This window comes from Salmo salar, chromosome ssa14, assembly GCF_905237065.1.
Source record: "Salmo salar chromosome ssa14, Ssal_v3.1, whole genome shotgun sequence".
NCBI lineage: Eukaryota > Metazoa > Chordata > Actinopteri > Salmoniformes > Salmonidae > Salmo > Salmo salar.
The window spans coordinates 1,615,484-1,637,451 of record NC_059455.1 but is presented as its reverse complement, the minus strand read 5'-3'; the positions used below and the strand labels follow the sequence as shown (position 1 = coordinate 1,637,451).

At 40.6% G+C, this 21,968-nt stretch overlaps 1 protein-coding gene and 1 long non-coding RNA gene across 5 annotated transcripts in view; one reads left to right on the top strand and one right to left on the bottom strand.

Annotated features, from left to right (window-relative positions):
* The window catches only part of ankhb (ANKH inorganic pyrophosphate transport regulator b), a 76,617-nt gene that overhangs the window by 42,996 nt on the left and 11,653 nt on the right, over nt 1–21,968 (bottom strand). For both annotated transcript variants that reach the window (XM_014139085.2, NM_001140633.2), the window contains exons 2-3: nt 13,463–13,679; nt 1,133–1,251 (exon numbers count right to left, since the gene is read on the bottom strand). In XM_014139085.2, coding sequence (XP_013994560.1) covers nt 1,133–1,251; nt 13,463–13,679 — 336 coding nt within the window. The remainder of the gene's footprint in view (nt 1–1,132; nt 1,252–13,462; nt 13,680–21,968) is intronic.
* LOC106568626 (uncharacterized) lies at nt 3,245–12,662 on the top strand. 3 transcript variants are annotated; one of them, XR_001320355.2, is made up of 5 exons: nt 3,245–3,336; nt 3,890–3,978; nt 4,083–4,127; nt 4,257–4,408; nt 12,438–12,662. It is a non-coding gene; the product is annotated as an uncharacterized lncRNA (long non-coding RNA). The 3 variants fall into 3 exon arrangements; XR_006758703.1 differs by lacking the exon at nt 12,438–12,662 and having other exon boundaries at nt 4,257–4,749; XR_001320356.2 differs by lacking the exon at nt 12,438–12,662 and having other exon boundaries at nt 3,245–3,351; nt 4,257–4,749.

The following is a 21,968-nucleotide window of genomic DNA, read 5'->3' as shown; positions in this document are numbered from 1 at the left end:
ATCGCAATATCAAATCATTTCTGGGTAACAATTAAGTACCTTACTGTGATTGGTTTCCATTTAAACGAGCAATTTCTCAAGGAATTAGGACTGTCTGGGAGCGGTAATGTCACCAGGCAGGCCAAAACTCCATCCCACTGTTTTTTTCAAACAGCTCTTACACTAAAAGGTGTTCCTAATGTTCTGTACACTCGGTATATATAAAACACTGAGTGGGCCTTTAACAATGGAAAATTATTTATTTGTATGATGTGCCTTTCTGACTGTATAATTTTTCTATAATATAAAACAGCACATCCACAAACAAAGCAATGCATATAAATAACAAAACAGGAACAAATGAACCAATTTGCAAAAACATTTTCTCTCTTGCTTCAGAGGATGTGCTATGATTTTGTTGCCTGTGTTCTTTAAGTGTGGCATTCTATTTTGAATAGTCACAAATACAGTAAGTAAACTGTTACTGTGTTTCACGTAATGTCCAAAATACATCAAATATTTCCAGCCCGTTACATTTTTTTCCCACAATGCAATATAATTTATGTAATCTACTGTATTCAGTTTATACAGTATGTTACTTTTGATTAAACCAGAACATTTCATCCAAGGTTAAAGAAAAACAGCAATATACTCACAAACTGTTAGTAAATAACTAATACTACTGGGAAAAATAGGAAATAACAGTACACGTAATCCTACACCAACAATTAGATACACTACACCAGAAACACTACACACACTATACAATGTAACACAGATATGCTAATTAAAAGCATAAGTGGTTTTAAGATATATTGTATATATATTGCATATTTTGTCTAGGTAGCACGTTCTCCGCGATAGGTCAGAATGTCAAACAAAACACCACTTCTGTCAAGCACTTCCCAAGCCAGAGACTAAACGAGTAGGGTGAAGTTGCCCTTTGGCGCTGATCTTGGGTCAGTTTAGCATTTCACCCACTAATGATTAAGATTAGGATTGGGAGAAGGAAAGGTGTTCCTAGATCTGTACTTCGGGGAAACCCCAGAGCATTCTGAGTAATAGGTCATAATGTCAGAACACCGCCTCTCTGTCAAGCATTTCCCAAGCTAAAAGGGAACTAGAATCCAGCGGGCAGCAGGCCGCAACTCACCATGGCATCGAGTAGCGGGAACACTGCCAAGTACAGGAAAGCCCGCCGGGTCTTGTTTCCGACAGAATCGTCCACATGATGGAGCTTATTGATGATGTAGTAGCCCAATTCTGTGTAGGCTAATGGGACAAGGAAATTGAGATAAACGTCAGAGCACTTCAGGGGCTTCAGTCATTAACAGACCGATGATTTATCATCACTAGGGGAATAAAAAGGTTCCCCAGGAATGGTTTGCAGTCAGCTGGAAACAGGTTATTCAGGAATGTGCAACATAGTGAGCGTTGCAGATATACACTAAGAAAAGAGGGTTCCTCAAGGTTTCTTAGGGAAGGGTCATGGTTCTATACGGAACTATAATGACTCAAGTAACAGTTTGCTTGGTGTAAGGGAATTGGGCATTCTATGGTTATGTGCTTTACCGTATTTCCTCAGAACAGGCTGGTAATAATGATACATAGCACTTCAAACTGAGATCTAGCACTTTAACTGATATACAATATAAATGACATACAAGGACCATGGTTAAAAACTTGTTTTTAACTTGAATCGTTATCAATTCTGCAAAGCAGGGCACCACTGATTAAGAGAAAATGTGATAATAGTCCTTCCTTACTATAAGTGACCCTGCATATAACACACTTTCTGCCCAGTCAGTTCTTGTGAGTATGACTAAGATAGAGGCAAAAGGCCAAATCATGCAACTCAAGGCACTATTCTGCCCACTTCATCAACCTACAATGACAGCTATTTTGAGAAAACAATCACTTATATCTATTTGTTCACAAGAGTTAAGATAATTTGGTTTATTTTAAGGGCTTTACTTTCTTGAGTCTGTAGTTATGTCAGATATAGGTGTCTGTTTTGCCAGAGTCTGGTCTAGTGGTAGCACTGCAGACTGAACCACAGTATAGGCTACACCCTTGGCCACGGCAGTTTGAGCCCTGCCTCTGCCAGTTTCCTGTCTGTTGCCTTCTTCTTTCTGCTACCACCCTCTCCACTTTCCCACTGTACTTGAAATGCAGAACATAAATATCTGATATTTTTTAAAGGGACTGAACCAAAAAAGCTACGGCCTATGTGGCATCAATATGAGTCAGAAACATTTATTCTAGTGTCAAAATTGACTACAAGGTGTAAATAGGATAATTTGAGTCAGTCATTTTCATCCAAACTGAGATAATGACAACTATGGGTATGTCCAGTGTTGCCAACTTTTTGACTTTGTCGCTATATTTAGCGAGTATTCAGACCCCTCTAGCGACACTTTTTTAAAAAAACGACTAGCGACAAATCTAGCGACTTTTTCTGGTGTTATTGAAGACTTTTGGAGACTCTGACGTGAAAGCAGGTATCGTTCTTACTCTTCTCAACGAGCAGCGGGTGCTACCGTGTGCCCCACCCCCGTCCCAAACAACTCACAGGCGGCCCAGTCCTCACGCAGCTGCAGTCAGAGCAGGAGATGTTCACCCCTTCGCGTCCAGACTGCAAATGAATCGCGCATGCGGGAAGCCTTCGCTGGCTGATGTAAATGTAAAAAATAAAATAAAAAATAAAATAAAAAAAACTAAGTAATTCCGCCAGAGTGTCTCTTTTGGGTCACCTTTGCCGGTCCCAAGCCCGGATAAAGGAGGATGGTTGGAATTGTGACATTAAAAAAAACAATCGACAGAGAAAGTTCATTTGTAGTTCTAAACATATTTAGGGTGTTTTTTACTCAGTCTTTGTCTCTCCTACGACGTTATTCCTCTCTCCTACAGCATCCATCACAATTACATGCACATGGCCAATTACGGAAATTAGGTGATGATGTCATTTAGCGACTTCTAGCGACTTTTAGGACAGCCAATAGCTACTTTCCTTACTGAGGAGTTGGCAACACTATGTCACGGAATGAAGGATACGCAACAGTTTTTGTGAGGGGTTGGGTATGGATTACTTACGTGCCTGCTTTTACCTATGATGGTCAATTGCCCACAGACAACACGGTGTATTAATGCCCCCTGCTCAGAACCATGTGGATCATGTTGTCAAGTCTACAGCAGCAGTATTGTGGTGCAACGCACATTCCACTCTGTAAATATGAGTAAAAATAGCCATTCATAAAGTTGTTCAATAATCTTTGGCAGATGGCCAGGATAGAGATTAGTCTACATCTGACGCTAGCTACTACTTCTGCGGGCTGTCAACCAGCAAAGCTGAGACTGGTGTGTTGTTAATGAGTACGTTTTGGTTATAGCTAGCTAGTTAGTTACATTATTTGATAATGCTAGTGAGACAGGCAAGCTATGATACTGTGATGTAACTAGCTAAATATATAGCCTCTCCCTAATGTGTAATGTGATATGTCAGAGAGAGGAAGACTTGCATAGCTAATGTTACACCTGACGACAGGTTTGATAGGATGCAATGTTAGCCAGCTTGCTATCGATAATGTTTAAACTCGAACTGGCTAGCTAACGTTAGCTATCTAGCTTAAAAAATCAAGCAAAACTGATGACATGTTTGATTCATGTAGCCAGCTTGTTTTCAATAATGTTTAAACTCGAACTGGCTAGGTAAGATCCCTGCTAGCTAACTACCTCAAATATTCAAGCAAACCTGACGAGAAGTTCGATGTAGCCAAGTTGTTTTCAATAATGTTTCAAGCTAGCTACAGAAGCTAGCATTAGGAAGCTAGGTGGTAGCTAGCTACCTAGCATTTGAGGCCTTTAGCTAACCCAAAACAACATTCCAACGACATTATTGTGTATTTTCTAGGGCAAAAATAATGATGGCCGATCACTAGACAAGGATGCAGTGGCCAGACACCAGTCCTGTTTCAGAGTAATGGATGACACCTGAATCAGGTTGGTCATATTTGATCTGGTCAAAGGTGAAAATACTATCACTTGTCTGTCCTGGAATTCACTTATCATAACCACCATTGATATTGTGTCTTGTATGTTGTAAGGAGGTGCCCCCTTCCACAGTGCCAATGGTCTACTCCTGGGCCTGAGTGAGTAATGTCAACCAATCAGTGCCATGCTGGTACATGTCCCTTGTGAATTAGCTGTGAATCATAATCTCTGATTAGCTATGCTCAACCGTGTATTTACTGTTGGCTTCCATGACTGTATGGTGGCAGTCTTTCTCTCTCTCCCTCCCTCTCTTTCTTTGTTATAGGAGCTTGGTCAGATCTGTAAGTCAATGGCCAGTATCTGTGACGAGAGGAGCCTGTAGCTGATCTATGCTGCCATGCCCTTCAGGCGTTGGCAAACACCTCCGAAGGGACAAAAGGTGATTTACTATATAATAACACTACATCACAAGAGTTTAGAAACCCTGGCATACACTACAGTGGTATGAGAAGAGTGCCATCCTCCTGCATCTCTCATCTGGCTGTAGTTATTGAACTCTACCTGCTGGACCCATGGGTTGAGGCAAACTCTGTCATATCCAGGATGGACTGTTCATGCACTCCACCCCTCCTGCCACCTGACTGCACCTGTCCATAACCTATAAGACATTACATAGAGTACATTTACAGTACATGCACACTAACCTCATCGGCAGACTCAATAGCCTTGGTTTCTTAAATGATTGCCTCGCCTGGTTCACCAACTACTTCTCTGATAGAGTTCAATGTGTCAAATCGGATGGCCTGTTGTCCGGGCCTCTGGCAGTCTCTATGGGGGTGCCACAGGGTTCAATTCTTGGGCCAACTCTTTTCTCTGTATACATCAATGATGTCGCTCTTGCTGCTGGTGAGTCTCAGATCCACCTCTACGCAGACGACACCATTCTGTATACTTCTGGCCTTTCTTTGGACACTGTGTTAACAACCCTCCAGATGAGCTTCAATGCCATACAACTCTTCTTCCGTGGCCTCCAACTGCTCTTAAATACAAATAAAACTAAATGCATGCTCTTCAACCGATTGCTGCCTGCACCTGCCCGCCCGTCCAGTATCACTACTCTGGACGGTTCTGACTTAGAATATGTGGACAAATAGAAATACCTAGGTGTCTGGTTAGACTGTAAGCTCTCCTTCCAGACTCACATCAAACATCTCCAATCCAAAGTTACATCTAGAATTGGCTTCCTATTTCGCAACAAAGCATCCTTCACTCATGCTGCCAAACATACCCTCGTAAAACTGACCATCCTACCGATCCTCGACTTCGGCAAAGTCATTTACAAAATAGCCTCCAATACCCTACTCAATAAACTGGATGCAGTCTATCACAGTGCCATCTGTTTTGTCACCAAAGCCCCATATACTACCCACCACTGCGACCTGTACGCTCTCGTTGGCTGGCCCTCGCTTCATACTCGTCGCCAAACCCACTGGCTCCAGGTCATCTACATGACCCTGCTAGGTAAAGTCCCCCCTTATCTCAGCTCACTGGTCACCATAGCAGCACCCACCCGTAGCACTCGCTCCAGCAGGTATATCTCTCTGGTCACCCCCAAAGCCAATTCCTCCTTTGGCCGTCTCTCCTTCCAGTTCTCTGCTGCCAATGACTGGAACGAACTACAAACATCTCTGAAACTGGAAACACTTATCTCCCTCACTAGCTTTAAGCACCAGCTGTCAGAGCAGCTCACAGATCACTGCACCTGTACATAGCCCATCTATTATTTAGCCCAAACAAGTACCTCTTCCCCTACTGTATTTATTTATTTATTTTGCTCCTTTGCACCCCATAATTATATTTCTACTTTGCACTTTCTTCCACTACAAATCTACCATTCCAGTGTTTTACTTGCTATATTGTATTTACTTTGCCACCATGGCCTTTTTTGCATTTACCTCCCTTATCTCACCTCATTTGCTCACATTGTATATAGACCTATTTTTCTACTGTATTATTGACTGTATGTTTGTTTTACTCCATGTGTAACTCTGTGTTATTGTAAGTGTCGAACTGCTTTGCTTTATCTTGGCCAGGTCGCAATTGTAAATGAGAACTTGTTCTCAACTTGCCTACCTGGTTAATTAAAGGTGAAATAAATAATTAAAAAATTGTTCGATATTAAACTGATTATAGCAGTAGGCAGAGTATGGCATTTGTTATGTAAACACCTTGCTCTTCTTAATCAGCGCAAGGTCATAATAAGCATATACCTATTAAAACACCTGGTTTTCTGAGAAATATTTCAAATTATTAGGACAGCTTAATTGGAGTTAATCACCTGTGTCGGAGTTCCAGCGGTATATTTGATCTGCGCATGTGCCAGCAGCGCAATCCTCCCTCTTATGCGTGAGTGAAGTGGGTTTGGAAAAACAAAGTACCCCCTGGACACACTGGTTGAATCAAAGTTGTTTCCATGTCATTTCAATGAAATTACATTGAACAAACTGGGAATAAACGTTAAATTTGACGTCTGTGCCAAGTGGGTATGTATCTTAGAAATAGTTTTCACATACAAACTTTATATAAATACAGAAAATCGCCAATCAGAATAAACGTTGTACCACAGCAACCATGTCATTTTTGGGAAACCTATTTGATTTGAGTTCGGACATAAAGTGCCTTTACGAAAGTATTCAGACCCCTTGACTTTTTCCACATTTTGTTACGTTACAGCCTTATTCTAAAATGGATCAAATAAAATAACTATCCTAAAACAATCTACACACAATACTCCATAATGACAAGGCGAAAACAGGTTGTGAAATTATTTTGCTAATTTATTTAAAAAAATAAAAAATGAAATATTCAGACCCTTTGCTATAAGAGTCGAAGTTGAGCTCAGGTGCATCCTGTTCTCATTCATCATCTTTGAGATGTTTCTACAATTTGACTGGAGTCCACGTGTGGTAAATTCAATTGATTGGACATGATTTGGAAAGGCACACACTTGTCTATATAAGGCACACACTTCCCTACGGTGAAGCATGATGGTGGCAGCATCATGCTGTGGGAATGTTTTTCAGTGGCAGTGACTGGGAGACTAGTCAGGATCGAGGGAAAGATGAACAGAGCAAAGTACAGAGAGATCCTTGATGAAAACCTGCTCCAGAGCACTCAGGACCTCAGACTGGGGTGAAAGTTCACCTTCCAACAGGACAACGACCTTAAGCACACAGCCAAGACAATGCAGGAGTGGCTTCGGGACAAGTCTGAATGTCCTTGAGTGGCTCAGCCAGAGCCCGGACTTGGACGCTCCCCATCCAACCTGACAGAGCTTGAGAGGACTGCAGAGAAGAATGGAAGAAACTCCCCAAATACAGGTGTGGCAAGGTTGTAGCATCATACCCAAGAAGAATCAAGGCTGTAATCACTACCAAAGGTGCTTCATTATTCATTATTTTTCTACTATATTATTGACTGTATGTTTGTTTTACTCCATGTGTAACTCTGTGTCAAACTGCTTGCTTTATCTTGGCCAGGTCGCAATTGTAAATGAGAACTTGTTCTCAACTTCATCTACCTGGTTAAATAAAGGTGAAATAAAAATAACATGGTCGCTGTGGTATGACGTTTATTTTGATTGCCGATTTTCTGCATTTGTGACTCGTTTCAGGAAACTGGGCGTAGGTCGCTCGTCACTACTTCACAGGAGAGCCATTTGAACGTAAACTTTTTTTATTTATCAAAATGCGTTTTGTTTTTGTTGCAGAAATGCCTTCTGGAACATGTGAACATTCATATGCCTTAATAAAAAACTTGTATGCCATCTGTAAATACAAATACAATTGTTAAATTATGAATCTAGTTGGTTTAGCCTCGAAAAAACACGGGAACCTTCCTTAGTACACTACTCACTCTGTTTAGCACATGGCCTCACGTGAATCCTTTAAGAGATGGATGGGGCTAAGGTTTAAGAGGGTGTGAACGATGCTGAATGGGTGTAGACAAAGAAGACATCTCCAGCAGGTGTACCAAACATTCAGGGGTCATTTTTTTTCAAAAGTGGGGGTACAAGTTTATCAACTTTCAAAGCAGAATTACTTTCCCATTTTTCCTCAACTGTAGTGGATGATATACCATTTTCTATCTCTGAGTCTCTACTTTTAGCCAATGTAAAAAACACCCTTTCAAATGTTTCTACACAAGACCGAATCGAGCCGGTAGGTCACATATTGTGTAAATGTGAATAAATTGTTAAATTACCAGCATAGTTTGTTTAGCCACGGAAACAGTCAGGAACCTTCCCACTAGCCATGATTGGCTGAAATAATGGATGGGCTGGACATGCCGAGAGATGAGTTCGGATTGGTCTGCCACTTCTGCCTATAACATGAGCTCTTCAGTATGTGTAGATAATCCTAGCAATTGCAGCTTCTTTGAAAGATATAACGTTAGCCATGGAGAACTGCAACTACATTGCTGCCCTGAATTGAGCAGGCGCTATCAACAAATATCAGTGGGAAAAAGTTGTGATGGACTACTTTCTGCACACAGTCAGTGTGAACCAGAGTGACTTGACACAACGGGCAACAAGCTAGCTACGAACCAAATGGACAAGACACACTGCCGTGAAGCGTTAATCCATCTATACGGGTAAGAGTATAGCTACACTTTCAGATATTACAAGTTTATAATTTAGTCAAAAAGTTGTTTTCATTGCAAGTTAAAATGTACTGTTAGCTAGCTAGTGAACGTTATCTTTCTGGCTCGATAACTAATGCTATGTGCATGATCTGTGTAGTAATATTATTCGTATCGCAGAAATCCATTTGCATTGCTAGTTTCAGCCTAACGTTAGCTAGCTAACATTGAACCTAGCTGGTTAGCTTTAGCTACCTGCAGATTCATACTCCAGCATTTACATTTTAGTCATTTAGCAGACGCTCTTATCCAGAGCGACGTACAGTAGTGAATGCATACATTTCATGCATTTCTTTTTTTGTACTGGCCCCCCGTGGGAATCGAACCCACAACCCTGGCATTGCACACACCATGCTGGCATTGCAAACACCATGCTCTACCAATTGAGCGACAGGGAGGCTGCATTTCTTGCAGGGTGGCTAGCTATGACAATCCGTTTGTACTGTAGCTAAGGGTTGGGATTATGGTTAATTGTTTAGCTAGCTAGCTAGCTACATGTCTAAACAAAAGACTCCACATTGCAAGAGAATGATTACATGTCCCATCTATTTAGCCAGTTGTGTCTGGGGTTGATTACGGCCATCTTTTGTGTTTCATGAACATGTGTACATGTCTAGACAATAGTGACCCACTTAGCTAGAGGTGGCTGACAGGTGGTTATAGCATTTATTTCACATGACCCATCAATTTAGACAAGTGTGTCTGGATAAGCATCATCTAATAATTCTTAAATATTTATACAATATTTTTATCTGGACAATTTCAAAGTAATATTAGGATATTTTTTTATTTGTTTCACCTTTATTTAACAAGGTAGGCCAGTTGAGAACAAGTTCTCCTTTACAACTGCGAACTGGCCAAGATAAAGCAAAGCAGTGCCACAAAATACAACAACACAGAGTTACACATGGGATAAACAAACGTACAGTCAATAACACAAAAGAAAAATATGTATACAGTGTGTGCAAATGAAGTAAGGAGGTAAGGCAATAAATAGGCCATAGTGGCGAAGTAATTACAATTTAGCAATTTACATTGGAGTGATATATGTGCAGATGAGGATGTGCAAATAGAAATACTGGTGTGCAAAAGAGCAGAAAAACAAAAAAAATATGGGGATGAGGTAGGTAGTTGGTTGGATGGGCTATTTACAGATGGGCTGTGTACAGCTGCAGCGATCGGTAAGCTGCTCTGACAGCTGACGCTTAAAGTTAGTGAGGGAGTCTATAATATAGTCTCCAACTAGGGTGATTTTTGCAATTCGTTCCAGTCATTGGCAGCAGAGAACAGGAAGGAAAGGCGGCCAAAGGAGGTGTCGGCTTTGGGGATGACCAGTGAAATATACCTGCTGGAGTGCGTGCTACCGGTGGGTGTTGCTATGGTGACCAGTGAGCTGAGATAAGGCGGAGCTTTACCTAGCAAAGGCTTATAGATGACCTGGAGCCAGTGGGTTTGGCAACGAATATGAAGGACGTGACACCAGCCTACTGGTGTCACTTCCTGACCAGTAAGGGGGTCTATTTGTTATTGTAGTTTGGTCAGGACGTGGCAGAGGGTATTTGTTTTCATGATTTTGTGTATGTGTTTAGATAGAGGGATATTTTGTGTAGAGTGTTTCTGAGGTTTATTGGTGTAAGTGTCGGTGTAGAGGGGGTAGTTGATTTAGGTGGTTCGGGGTGTGTGTGTATTGTAGAGGGGTATTTGATTTATGTGTTCCGGGGTGTTGGGTATGTTCTTGTGTTTATATTTCTAAGGGGCTGTTCTAGTTTTGTATTTCTGTGTTGGCCTGGTATGACTCTCAATCAGGAACAACTGTACTTCGTTGTTGCTGATTGAGAGTCATACTTAGGTCGCCTGTTTTCACCTGTTAGTTGGTGGGAGATTGTGCTGTGTATAGCTTTGTGCCTTACCGGCCTGTTATTCGTCATTGTGTTGTGTATACGTGTTTGTTTTGGGTTTTTCCTTCTTTGTCCCAATAAAAGAAGATGAGTGTACATCTTCCCGCTGCGTTTTGGTCTCAATCCTACGACTACCGTGACAACTGGTTTTCTGTTCTACCTGATAATGAATTACACACATTTGGTATCCCAGGTCCAACTCAGTCCCGGATTAGAGGGGAAAAATGAAAAACAGGTCGAGGTCCAGAGTTGAGTTTGAAGGACTTCCAGCATGGTATTTTAAACATTAGTGTTGTTTTAAAAAAATACTGCTGAGAGCTCAATGTTAAAATTACATTAGAATTAGAAGCATCTTTTTCTGTTAATGTTTTCGTTTTGTGATTGCAAATGTCCCATTTCCAAGAGAAGAAACAAATGATATTGTCACATGGAAAGAATCTCAATGTAAACATGGTGTACATTCATATCATACTCTGCGCACTGTGGAGTGTTTATAACCAGAGTTTGTGTTTGTGGAGGAAAAGTACAACCTATGACACATCTGGTCTCATTCCTATTAAAATGTGTTCAGTCTTATCATTGGGGAAACATTCTTTCACATAATGGAGACTCTAGAAAGAAGCTTGATGAGTACTGTCTGGAGCATTTGCAACAGTGTTTCTTTCAGTGTGAAGTTATGCCAACATTTGTAATGCAGAGAGAAAAGTAGTTTAACACTAGAATGGCTAAAGCAGTCATTTGGACTGCTCATGAATGTATTTATTTTATTACTCTGCCATTATTTAAGTCATACCCCCCTCCGTCCTTGACTTTTCTTAAATAAGTCTATATAGCACAACATCGTTGTTAGAATCTTAATATCACAAACAGAACTGTAGTTATAACCAGTTTAAGGAGGGCATGCCATTTCTTTAACTTATCAGTCTACTCTGGCCTACTTGGCGTACACAGCAAGAGCTTAATTTACAAAATCGGAATAAAAACTACTCAGATGGTGGGGAAGAAATGAATTATGACATCTCTGATGATTATTCTTCTGATTTTGAGCCCCAGCCTACTCCTCTGAGGCCTATTGAGCAAAAAAGCCCACCGGGCTACCACCAAATGAAACAGTGCACAGCAAATTGGCCAGTGTTGATTATTCAGTTGTCACGACTTCCTCTGAAGTCGGCTCCTCCTCCTTGTTCGGGCGGCGTTCGGCGGTCAAAGTCACCGGCTTTCTAGCCATCGTCGCTCCATTTTTCATTTATCCATTTGTTTTGTCTTGTTCCATTCACACCTGGTTTTCATTCCCCAATCACACTACATGTATTTATTCCTCTTTTCCCCCTCATGTCTTTGTGTGAAATTGATTTGTGTTACGTGTCAATTTTGACGCGCTAGACTGGTGTTCGTTTGTTCCGTATTTATCATGAGGTATGTTTATTTGTTTGAACATAATTATTGTTACTGTTTGCGCTTTTTGCACTGTTGCCAATTGGCTGGAGGTTTCGACGCAGTGGCGTCCGTCTGTTGGTTTCTCCTGCCTCAATAAAGTGTGCGCCTGTTCACAACTCTCTGCTCTCCTGCACCTGACTCCGCTCCCAGTACGCACACCGTTGACATCAGTCTAACATTCCTATTGCTGATTCAGGAGTTAAATTCACTATGTAAGGGTGAAAGTAACACTCAGTGGTGTAAAATAACCCACAGTATTGGTGTCAATAACCAGAGTTATTGTTTTACACTTTGAAGAGTAAAACAGTCCCATCAAAAACACCCTCATTAGCATATTTCCCAGCATTTGGACCGTAGGTAGATTTTTTAAGGATTGTTTTTAATATCTGTGTGAATATAAATGTACACCATTGATTTTCCTGTGTGAAACAGGAGCAAGGAAGGGACAGCATGGTTGGCTCGAACAAGACGGTGACAATGCTACGGGCCGACTATCAGCACACTTTGCACTTATAGTGACGTTAAGGCTACTGATCTTTTCATCATTTGACCGTGGTTCTTGCAGACTGTGCTTCTTGGTGGTTGAGGTATTTTTTTATTTATTTTGTTATAAAAAGAAGCTGTTACTGTATTCCAAAACATATGCTTTCTGTTTCATAGTTGTAAAGAAGCTGTTACTGTATTCCAAAACATATGCTTTCTGTTTCATAGTTGTAAAAAACCTGTTACCGTATTCCAAAACATATGCTTTGTTTCATAGTTGTAAAAAAGCTGTTACTGTATTCCAAAACATATGCTTTCTGTTTCATAGTTGTAAAAAAGCTGTTACTGTACCAAAACATATGCTTTCTGTTTCATAGTTGTAAAGAAGCTGTTACTGTATTCCAAAACATATGCTTTCTGTTTCATAGTTGTAAAGAAGGCACTAGAAGATTAACATTGATTGAATGTTGGTGTTTTGTGTTTTTTTTTGTTTTTACAAATGTCATACAGTAACAAACTAAAGAAAATGCTATTGTGTTATTAAAAAATTATAATAATCGTATTCTAATCTTACCTTCATAAACACAAACAAATTATTATTTTTGTGATAGCATATATGCAATATATTCATTACACTGTTGTAGACAGAATGACTGCTCATTAGCTTGAAGGGGGATCTCTTGAGGCCCAGTGGTTCTAGTGTTAAGAACATTTGTATAGCTTGCTAAATATGAATATAGATGCAGAATGCCATATTTGGTTATATTTTATCCAGACTCGTGATACTTTGTGTAAATAAATACAGTAAAAGACAGAGGAAAGCAGAGATAAGCATGGAAAAATGAAAGATTCCCTGCAGCTCATTGGTAATTTCACTAATAAAATATATAGATTTAGTAAAAATATGAATTATACACCTCATGAACTTAGAACAACTGTCTTGCCTTATTATAACTTGTGATAAATCAGCTCACCAATGAGAACGTGAAAGATAAGCGCTATCATCCCGGCGGTGACCATGCACAGCACGGCTTTGGAGCGGTCGCGTTTGCTGTTGACAAACACCAGGCCCACGTTCTTGAAGTCACTCATAGGCCCTGTGAAGAACTTCATTAGGGAGTAGGCCAAGCCGTAGCTGGCCAGCATCTCAACCGCATCCTCTTTGACCGCTGCAATACCCCTGTTCAGAGCCTGTGAGAGAGGAAGATAGAGAGAATAGAGGAGTTGAGAGAGAATGAGAGGAGTGGAAGAGAAAATATAGAATATATTTTAAAAAATGACCTATTTGTGCAGATGGTTGCATTTATCTTTGCATCCATTTTTTTTTACTTTTACCCCTTTTCCTCCCCGATTTCATGGTATCCAATTGGTAGTTACAGTCTTGTCTCATCGCTGCAACTCCCATACGGACTCGGGAGAGGCGAAGGTCGAGAGCCGTGCATCCTCCAAAACACAACCCAACTTAACCCGGAAGCCAGCTACATCAATGTGTCGGAGGAAACACCGTGCACCTGGCGACTGTGTCAGCGTGCACTGCGCTCGGGCCCGCCTCAGGAGTCGCTAGTGCACGATGGCAATCGGTAAACCTCCGCTCTCTCTGCTGGCTTTTTTTGTGTGTGTTTTGAGGGTTCCTGCCTTCCATCACTTATAGCATCATCTCCTAAATGGAACAACCGTGCCCAAATGTTGGGAGGTCAACCTTTGCGTAATCTAGGATTGTCTTCTTACATTTTTTATTTTTTTTTTGTCATTTAGCAGACGCTCTTATCCAGAGCGACTTACAGTAGTGAATGCATACATTTCATACATTTTTTTTTCTGTGCTGGCCCCCTGTGGGAATCGAACCCACAACCCTGGTGTTGCAAACACCATGCTCTACCAACTGAGCTACAGGGAAGGCCCGTCTTCTAAAACTGTGCATATACTGGATGACATCTATGACAATAGTAGTCTGTGTACTTTCCAGGACCTGAAGGAAACCTATCTTACTGCTCTTTTTCATATTATTTATACCTGCAGCTCCCTTCAGTAATTTGTGTCTGCAAAGTTCCCTTAGATACTCCCTTATGTACTCACCCTTTTATTGAATGGCTGTCTGTGTTTAAAGGTTTGGTATCAGATCTGTACAATAGATGTATTACGTAAGTACCAGACAGTCCTACAGTGTCTGCGCTGTGGGACAGTGGGATACTCTTTTGGAAAAAAAGGTGCTATTAAGAACCTAAAAGGGTTCTTCGGCTGTCCCCATAGAAGAACCCTTTGAAGAGCCATTTTTGGTCCCAGATGGAACCTTTTTGGTTCCAGTTAGAACTATTTTGGGTTCGATGTAAGACACTTTCCACAGAGGGTTCTACATGGAAGGAGCCCAAAAAGGTTATCATATGGGGATAGCCGAAAGAACCCTTTTGGAACCATTTTCCTCCCCTAAGAGTGTAGGGTATGGGACAATACTTTATTCTCCTTCAGAAACCTAGCTCTTCCCTTTCAAATTCATAGATAGGACTTACACCACACCTCTTAACTTCCTTTGGAATCATTTATCTAATCATCCCTTTTGTCATATATTGTATGTAATAACAATTCAATAGATGCTACACTACATATGTCTTGGGAATGTCCCCCCATTCTTAGTTTTTAGGCAGCTGGCACCTGTGATGTCTAATGTTACTGGAACTCAGATTATGGCTTTACCTACACATTTTATTTTAAACAATGTTACTCCTCTGCAGTTGTCTTTCCTTCACTGTAGGCTCTTGCTTGCTGCCATTACATGCAGGGTTTACACCCAATCTGCCCCTTAAGAGTACATGGTTATCTAACTTCCAGTCTATTGCTTCACTTGAACCGTCATCAGCGAGGCTCGACAGAGCTCAAAGCAGGACTCTCGGGTTGTGGACGGTTATTATTGATCTGGTTAGAGAGTTTATTTTTGTTTTATTTGTATACAATTTCTGTCATTTCCAGTTTGAAGTCTGTAAAGCGTATTGTACGTATCAATCCCAGTATTAATGTATTTATATGTTTAATAAAAAATGTAAAAACCTTGGGGCTCTGCTTCCAGTGAAGCAGTTTGTGACGCCCCAGTGTAGCACATACAGTATGTTACAGTGGCCAACTATCAGTTTTCAAATCTTATATAGGCAAAGATTACAGGTACAGTATAGGTTTATAGTATATTGCCGTCGGTCTGTTTGCTGAAAGATATCAGGTCCTATCAAGTGTCGTGATGCACCACACTATTGCTGCCTTTTTCAGGGGAAGCAATCTAGTTCAGACAATGCCAGTTTTGTTTTTGTTGCAGGATTAGAAGCTCCGTCATCTACCTGTCTCTGAGTGAACAATAAATGTCTTTCATGGCTCACAGCCCAGAACTAAAGACCCTAATATCAAAACCAGAATTAGTAGGGATTCCACAGGCTCCAGTTACCAAGGTATTGAAATCCCCCCCCACCATGACTAACTCGGAGCTATGACAAAGGCTAGAGGCTAAAATGTTTGAAATGGATTCAAGTGATTCTTTGCAAATGCAGTATATTGTAGCTTTTTTCTTTTAAATATAATTGGACCATTTGATTTGAACCCTCAGATGTACAAGTATATTTAATTTACAATTTCTATGCCGCTACCATGTATGTACATTGCATGTTAAATGGGACCAGAGATTGAATTGTTTCCTTGGCTGTTTATTTCCCATGCTTTTCTTAAACTCTTGCTGACAAATATTAGCATTCTTCTGATACTGGCCCAAACATTTCTTTGTTTTCAGGTCAAGTCAAAACCACCCTGTCAGTCTGAGCTCTTTACCTGTACTTCATCAGTATCAACAGGTTACAGATGTATAGAACTGAGTTGTGACACTAAGATCAGAAACAATCAATGTTTTTGAGTTTAATAAGCACATGAACATTTCCCATAAAGCCTAACTGCAGGGTTAGGGGAGGTTAATTTCAGCTCAATTCAGTCCGAAATGTAAAATGTGTCACGGGTGTCGTAGGGTGTAGACCAAAACGCAGCGGGAAAATGTATACTCATCTTCTTTTTATTAGTGAAGAAGGAAAAACACAACGTATAAAAAAAACAAACGAACTAGACAGTCTCGTCAGGCACACAGCAAAACAAGAAACAATCTCCCACAAAATCCCATGACAAACACATTCCTATTTATAGGACCTTCAATCAGAGGCAACGATAGACAGCTGCCTCCAACTGAAGGCCCTAACACCAATTTAGCTAAACATAGAAATACAAACGACTAGACTGAACATAGAAATAAACTAACATAGAACAATAACCAAACCCTGGACTAATAAATCAAATACCCCTCTACATACACAACCACCCCGAACCATATAAACCAAATACCCCTCTACATGAACACATACACAAACACACCCAGAACCACATAAAACAAATACCCCCTGCCACGTCCTGACCAAACTATAAGAACAAATAACCCCTTTACTGGTCAGGACGTGACATGTTTAAATGAGACAGACTACACCCACAGAACATCATACACCACAGAACCACACAGTCACACTAATACTGCTTTTTGCCTGTAAAAAAAATGGGGCTGTTTATATTACCCCCTTACAAACAGGCCTTACAAACATAGAATAAAATACTAATAATATTTCTCCCACACAACTTGTGTCACCGCTGTCATATAAAACAGTGATATTTTGAGACATAACCCATGCTTTCTTGATCCACATTTCATCTCTTTCCTACCCTCCACTTGTTAAACTACATAACATGCAGGCAAAATGTTCTAATAAATGAGCCAACTAGACAAGATGATCATGAGCAGCACTCACCTCAACTTAGCTAACATTTCCCCAGCCCAATTGTAGCCTAACCAAATGGAAATTCAGTGAAGAGAAAAGAAACTGACATCAAAGCTGTCCCAATAGAATGGTGCTGAAATCATCATCCAGGCAGAACTTTACCAAAAATATTACTAGGTTGTTAGGCGGAAATACAAGTTTTGGCTTTGATACCGGCAACACCTTTCAGCTAAAGTTGGCGGAAAAATGTCTTAGTATGAAAGGGATATAAACAATGTTTCCTCAAAAAGAAAATTAGGGACTGAGCTAATTTCAGGTCTGCTGAAAGCTAACTTGAACTTTGAATATTCTGTGCAACTTCCGCCGCACGTTTACTGTGAACACTGACATGCTGACCACACCACTTGCGTTACGTAAGCGAGAGTTGGAAAATGAATGTACACGTACATGTTATTCAATAATTTCATCCAAACTGCTCGCGTGCGTCAACGAGTATCTGCGTAGCCAGGCGCTAAAGTCCTGCCTCTCCCATCTCCTCATTGGTTTTTAGGAGCATATACCCACGTGGATAATTGAAAGAAGAACTGTGGTTCACACTCCCGTCCAGCTGGTGGTGGTGGTGTTGGTAATGCACCTTAAAGTGTGTTGCCAACCGCCATATGAAGTCCAAAGAAGAAGAAGAAGCAGGGTCTGTAGTGACGCCTCTAGCACTGAGATGCAGTGCCTTAGACCGCTGCACCACTCGGGAGCCCCTACATTCCATGACAGTTTAAAAAAAAAAAACTTGCAGGGCTTGACATTAATCTTTTCACCACTTGTACTTCAGACGAGGTGGTGACTGAAAATGTTGTTGTGTTGTTTGATGCAAGAAACCACTTTACAAAATAAAATGCATTATTATTCCCATACCATTATTAAAGAGAATCAGACAAATTATGCTATGCTACGCTCTGCCTATTGGCTACTTCGCTTATTCAAGCCTGTCTCAAAATACAACACCGCAGCTGATTGGTTATGGGGCACCGGTCTGTGTAGAGTATGGGCCTGAGTCATGCCTGTCAATGCAATAGAATCCTACTCTGATGCGTTCAGGCTACAACAAAATGTCTTGCATAGTTAGTATGCAAAACTAAGTCTTGCATAGTTTTTTTTCTCTGTGTGTTGCATTGAAAGTGGCTAATAATTGATTCAATCACAATTACCACAGCAAAGGGAAACATTGATAGTGTTAACTACCGGGGAAAATTCTATAAAGTTGAGTAAAATTCAATCTCGTGCAATTTAGATATAAGGCTTCTCTACTGTCACCATTCTGTTGCTGTGACACCACACACATCCCAAAGAGAGAAGAGCATGGCCATTAATAGTGTGTCACTATGCATGAATGATTGTGTAACCAGGGGCGTAGCTTTGGTTTAAGAGGTGGGGGGGACAGAAACTGGCGGGGGGTCTGGGGTCCTCCCCCACCAAAATGTGTCTTGCCACTTAAAGCTAATTTCGTGCATTTTAAAAATAATGTAGCATGACCCACAACCCTTCTAACCAGTTATTTTTATTCTAACAGCAGAAATGACCACAGTCATCAAGCTAGGAAAGAGATCGTAATTTAACATGGTAATATACTTCCTCTATCAAACATAATCAAATGTAATTCATCAGACAATATTTCAAGTTAAAAGTTAATTTGTGGAGTTTCTTTCCTTGTTAATGCGTTTGAGCCAATCAGTTGTGTTGTGACATGGTAGGGGTGGTATACCGAAGATTAGCCCTACTTGGTAAAATACAAAGTCCATATTATGGCAAGAACAGCTCAAACAAGCAAGGAAAAACAACAGCTCATCATTACTTTAAGACATGAATGTCAGTAAATCCAGAGCAAGTACAGTCGCAAAAACCATCAAGTGCTATGATGAAACAGGCTGTCATGAGGACCGCCACAGGAAAGGAAGACCCAGAGTTACATCTGCTGCAGAGGATCAGTTCATTAGAGTTACCAGCCTCAGAAATTGCAGCCCAAATAAATGCTTCACAGAGTTCATGTTACAGACACATCTCAATGTCAACTGTTCAGAGACCGCTTGAATCAGGCCATAAATGTTGATTTAGATTACATAGCTATTTCAATTGTTATTTCAAATAATTTCGGTGACTTCACAGCAATTCCTAGCTAGCTAACGGAATGTAGCTAGCTAGCAGGCTCAGCTAAATAAAAATCCCCATAAATACAGCCACATCTCAAAGTCATGTCATGAGACTTGTAAATGAAAGAGGAATATACTAATACTAATCGAATGGAGTTTTCCATCTCCCCATTTAGAGTATTTCTGGTGCAGAACAGAAATGCCCTTATTCATTTGGTGTGACAAAGGCATTTCCTAACAGGCCTGCTAACTTTCTTTGTTGTTACTTTAAGGTTGGAACCAACATGCAGTACCTCCAGCAGGCAGTGGCAAGAACAATTAGTCCGCCAGCTCAGGAACAAGCTATGTCGTTCACAGCCCTGTGTAGTGTTCAATGTAATGTCATTCCTGGACTTTTTGAAACTTCATGTATATTGTTTTAAAAATGTAATAAAATGAAATGATGGTTTAAACATTTCTTTAATGTTTATTTGTTTTAGCTGTTAGTGATAATTCCCTAAGTGTTAATACATTTGTGTTAACATCATTAAGCCTTTATGTATGTGTTATGAATGACCAAATATGTCTAACTTTAAATTAAATACAGATTCATATGATACAAGGCATTTATGTATGCGTTATCAATTACCAAAGGTGTCTGACTTTAAATGAAGTACAGATTCATGAGATAGTCTTTAATGATGTGTTATGAATGACCAAATGTGTTTGACTTCATAGTAAGTACAGCGTCATATGACATAAGGCATTTATGTATGTGTTATGAATGACCAAAGGTGTCTGACTTTATAGTAAGTGCAACGTCATGCAATATATAGTCTTTATGGATGTGTATTGAATGACCTAAGGTGTCTCACTTCAAACTAAGTATTGGTATTCCTCTTCTGTTCCCATGTTGGAGACCAGGGCTTGATTACTATCTATTACAATGGTGCCAACATTTTGTGGCTGGTCTTTCAGATGGGGAGAGGGTGAATGTGTCAAAGTCCAGACTGGGCCCAGCCAGAAATAAGCCATGTTCAAATAACTTACGTTGGGGGCTTTCATCAAGGTAAGTGTTTCTTGGTGTAATGTCGTCCCCAGGCTATTGCGCACACAGCACATACAATGCCTTCGGAGGGTATTCAGACCCCTTGACCTTTTCCACATTTTGTTACGTTACAGCCTTATTCTAAAATTGATTCAATAAAAAAATCCTCAGCAATCTACACACAATACCATATTGTCATGACTGGCCTGTGCGGGTCAGGTTACCGTGGACCATAATCCTACAGAGATATCTCTCACACCCACCAGCGGGGGAGAGATCGAGAGGTATGGATGTGGGGGGTTTTATGACACCTCACGCCCATTGTAAATCTTAAAGCAACAGACACAATCCCTTTCTCCTCTCACTGTGGAGGAATGGAATGTATGATGGGCCTATGGAGAACCTACCTCTGAACAGTAACATGCAATAAATGGACTATGGGACAATATGTTTCGTCAGCCAAAATGGTAGTAATGACGATAGATGGAATACGAAAATGAATGTCACTTTTGTGATGTTATTAAAAGTTAAATGACGACATTATAACGAAAACATCAACTTGAAGAGTTTTCATAATATGTACATGATGTTTGCTTGTGTGGAAAATGTCCAGATCAAAGGGAATGTTTTTTTAAAGATGAAATGTGAAGTTAGTTGTCTAAATTGGATCTGAGCAAAATCCAGACCTTGCCTCGTAACTAGTTACGCCCAGAGAACTTGCCCTAAAGGTGGAAACGCCCATTTCTGACCCAAGGGTATAAAACATGTGAGTTAAGAATTAACATTATGACTAAGTGACCACGAGCTGCAGCCAAGGTTCAGTTAGTTGTAAACCCAAAACTCAACACGAGGTTGAAGAAGACAAAGGAACCTTTTAACAATCTATGCTACGGATGAGTAGCAGTGTCTAAGAGGGTGAATTCAAGCAGGACCACCTGGTTACCACTCTCCAAGGAATCATGTGGCTACACTGCTTTCATTCCCACGCTGGAACCATCTACACAGCTGATTATCTGTCCTCAGAAGACCTCTCTTTCAGCACAAAGGCGAGGAAACAGACCACTAAGAGAAAGGACACTGGCATCGTGTGGACAATCAGAGATTGTTACCATTATACTCGGTAACAATAAGTGTCGCCATCAGAGGAGAAGTCAGAACTCGGTCGATGAGGAGAGACCCCATCGGAGACTTTCGACACGTAATTTCATCATTATATTCTGATCCATAAGAGTGGCAGTTCGGGGAAAGGTTAGGGTTAAACTAAGCATAGTTTACAAATGTACCTAAGTGTGCTTTTCTCTCAAAGTACAGAGCGCTCAGGACCTGACTGGGGCAAAGGATCACCTTCCAACATGACAACGACCCTAAGCACACAGCCAAGACAATGCAGGAGTGTCTTCGGGACAATTCTCTTAATGTCTTTGTGGCCCAGCCAGAGCCCGGAATTAACCCAATTGAACATCTCTGGAGAGACCTGAAAACAGCTGTGCAGCAATGCTCCCCATCCAACCTGACAGATCTTGAG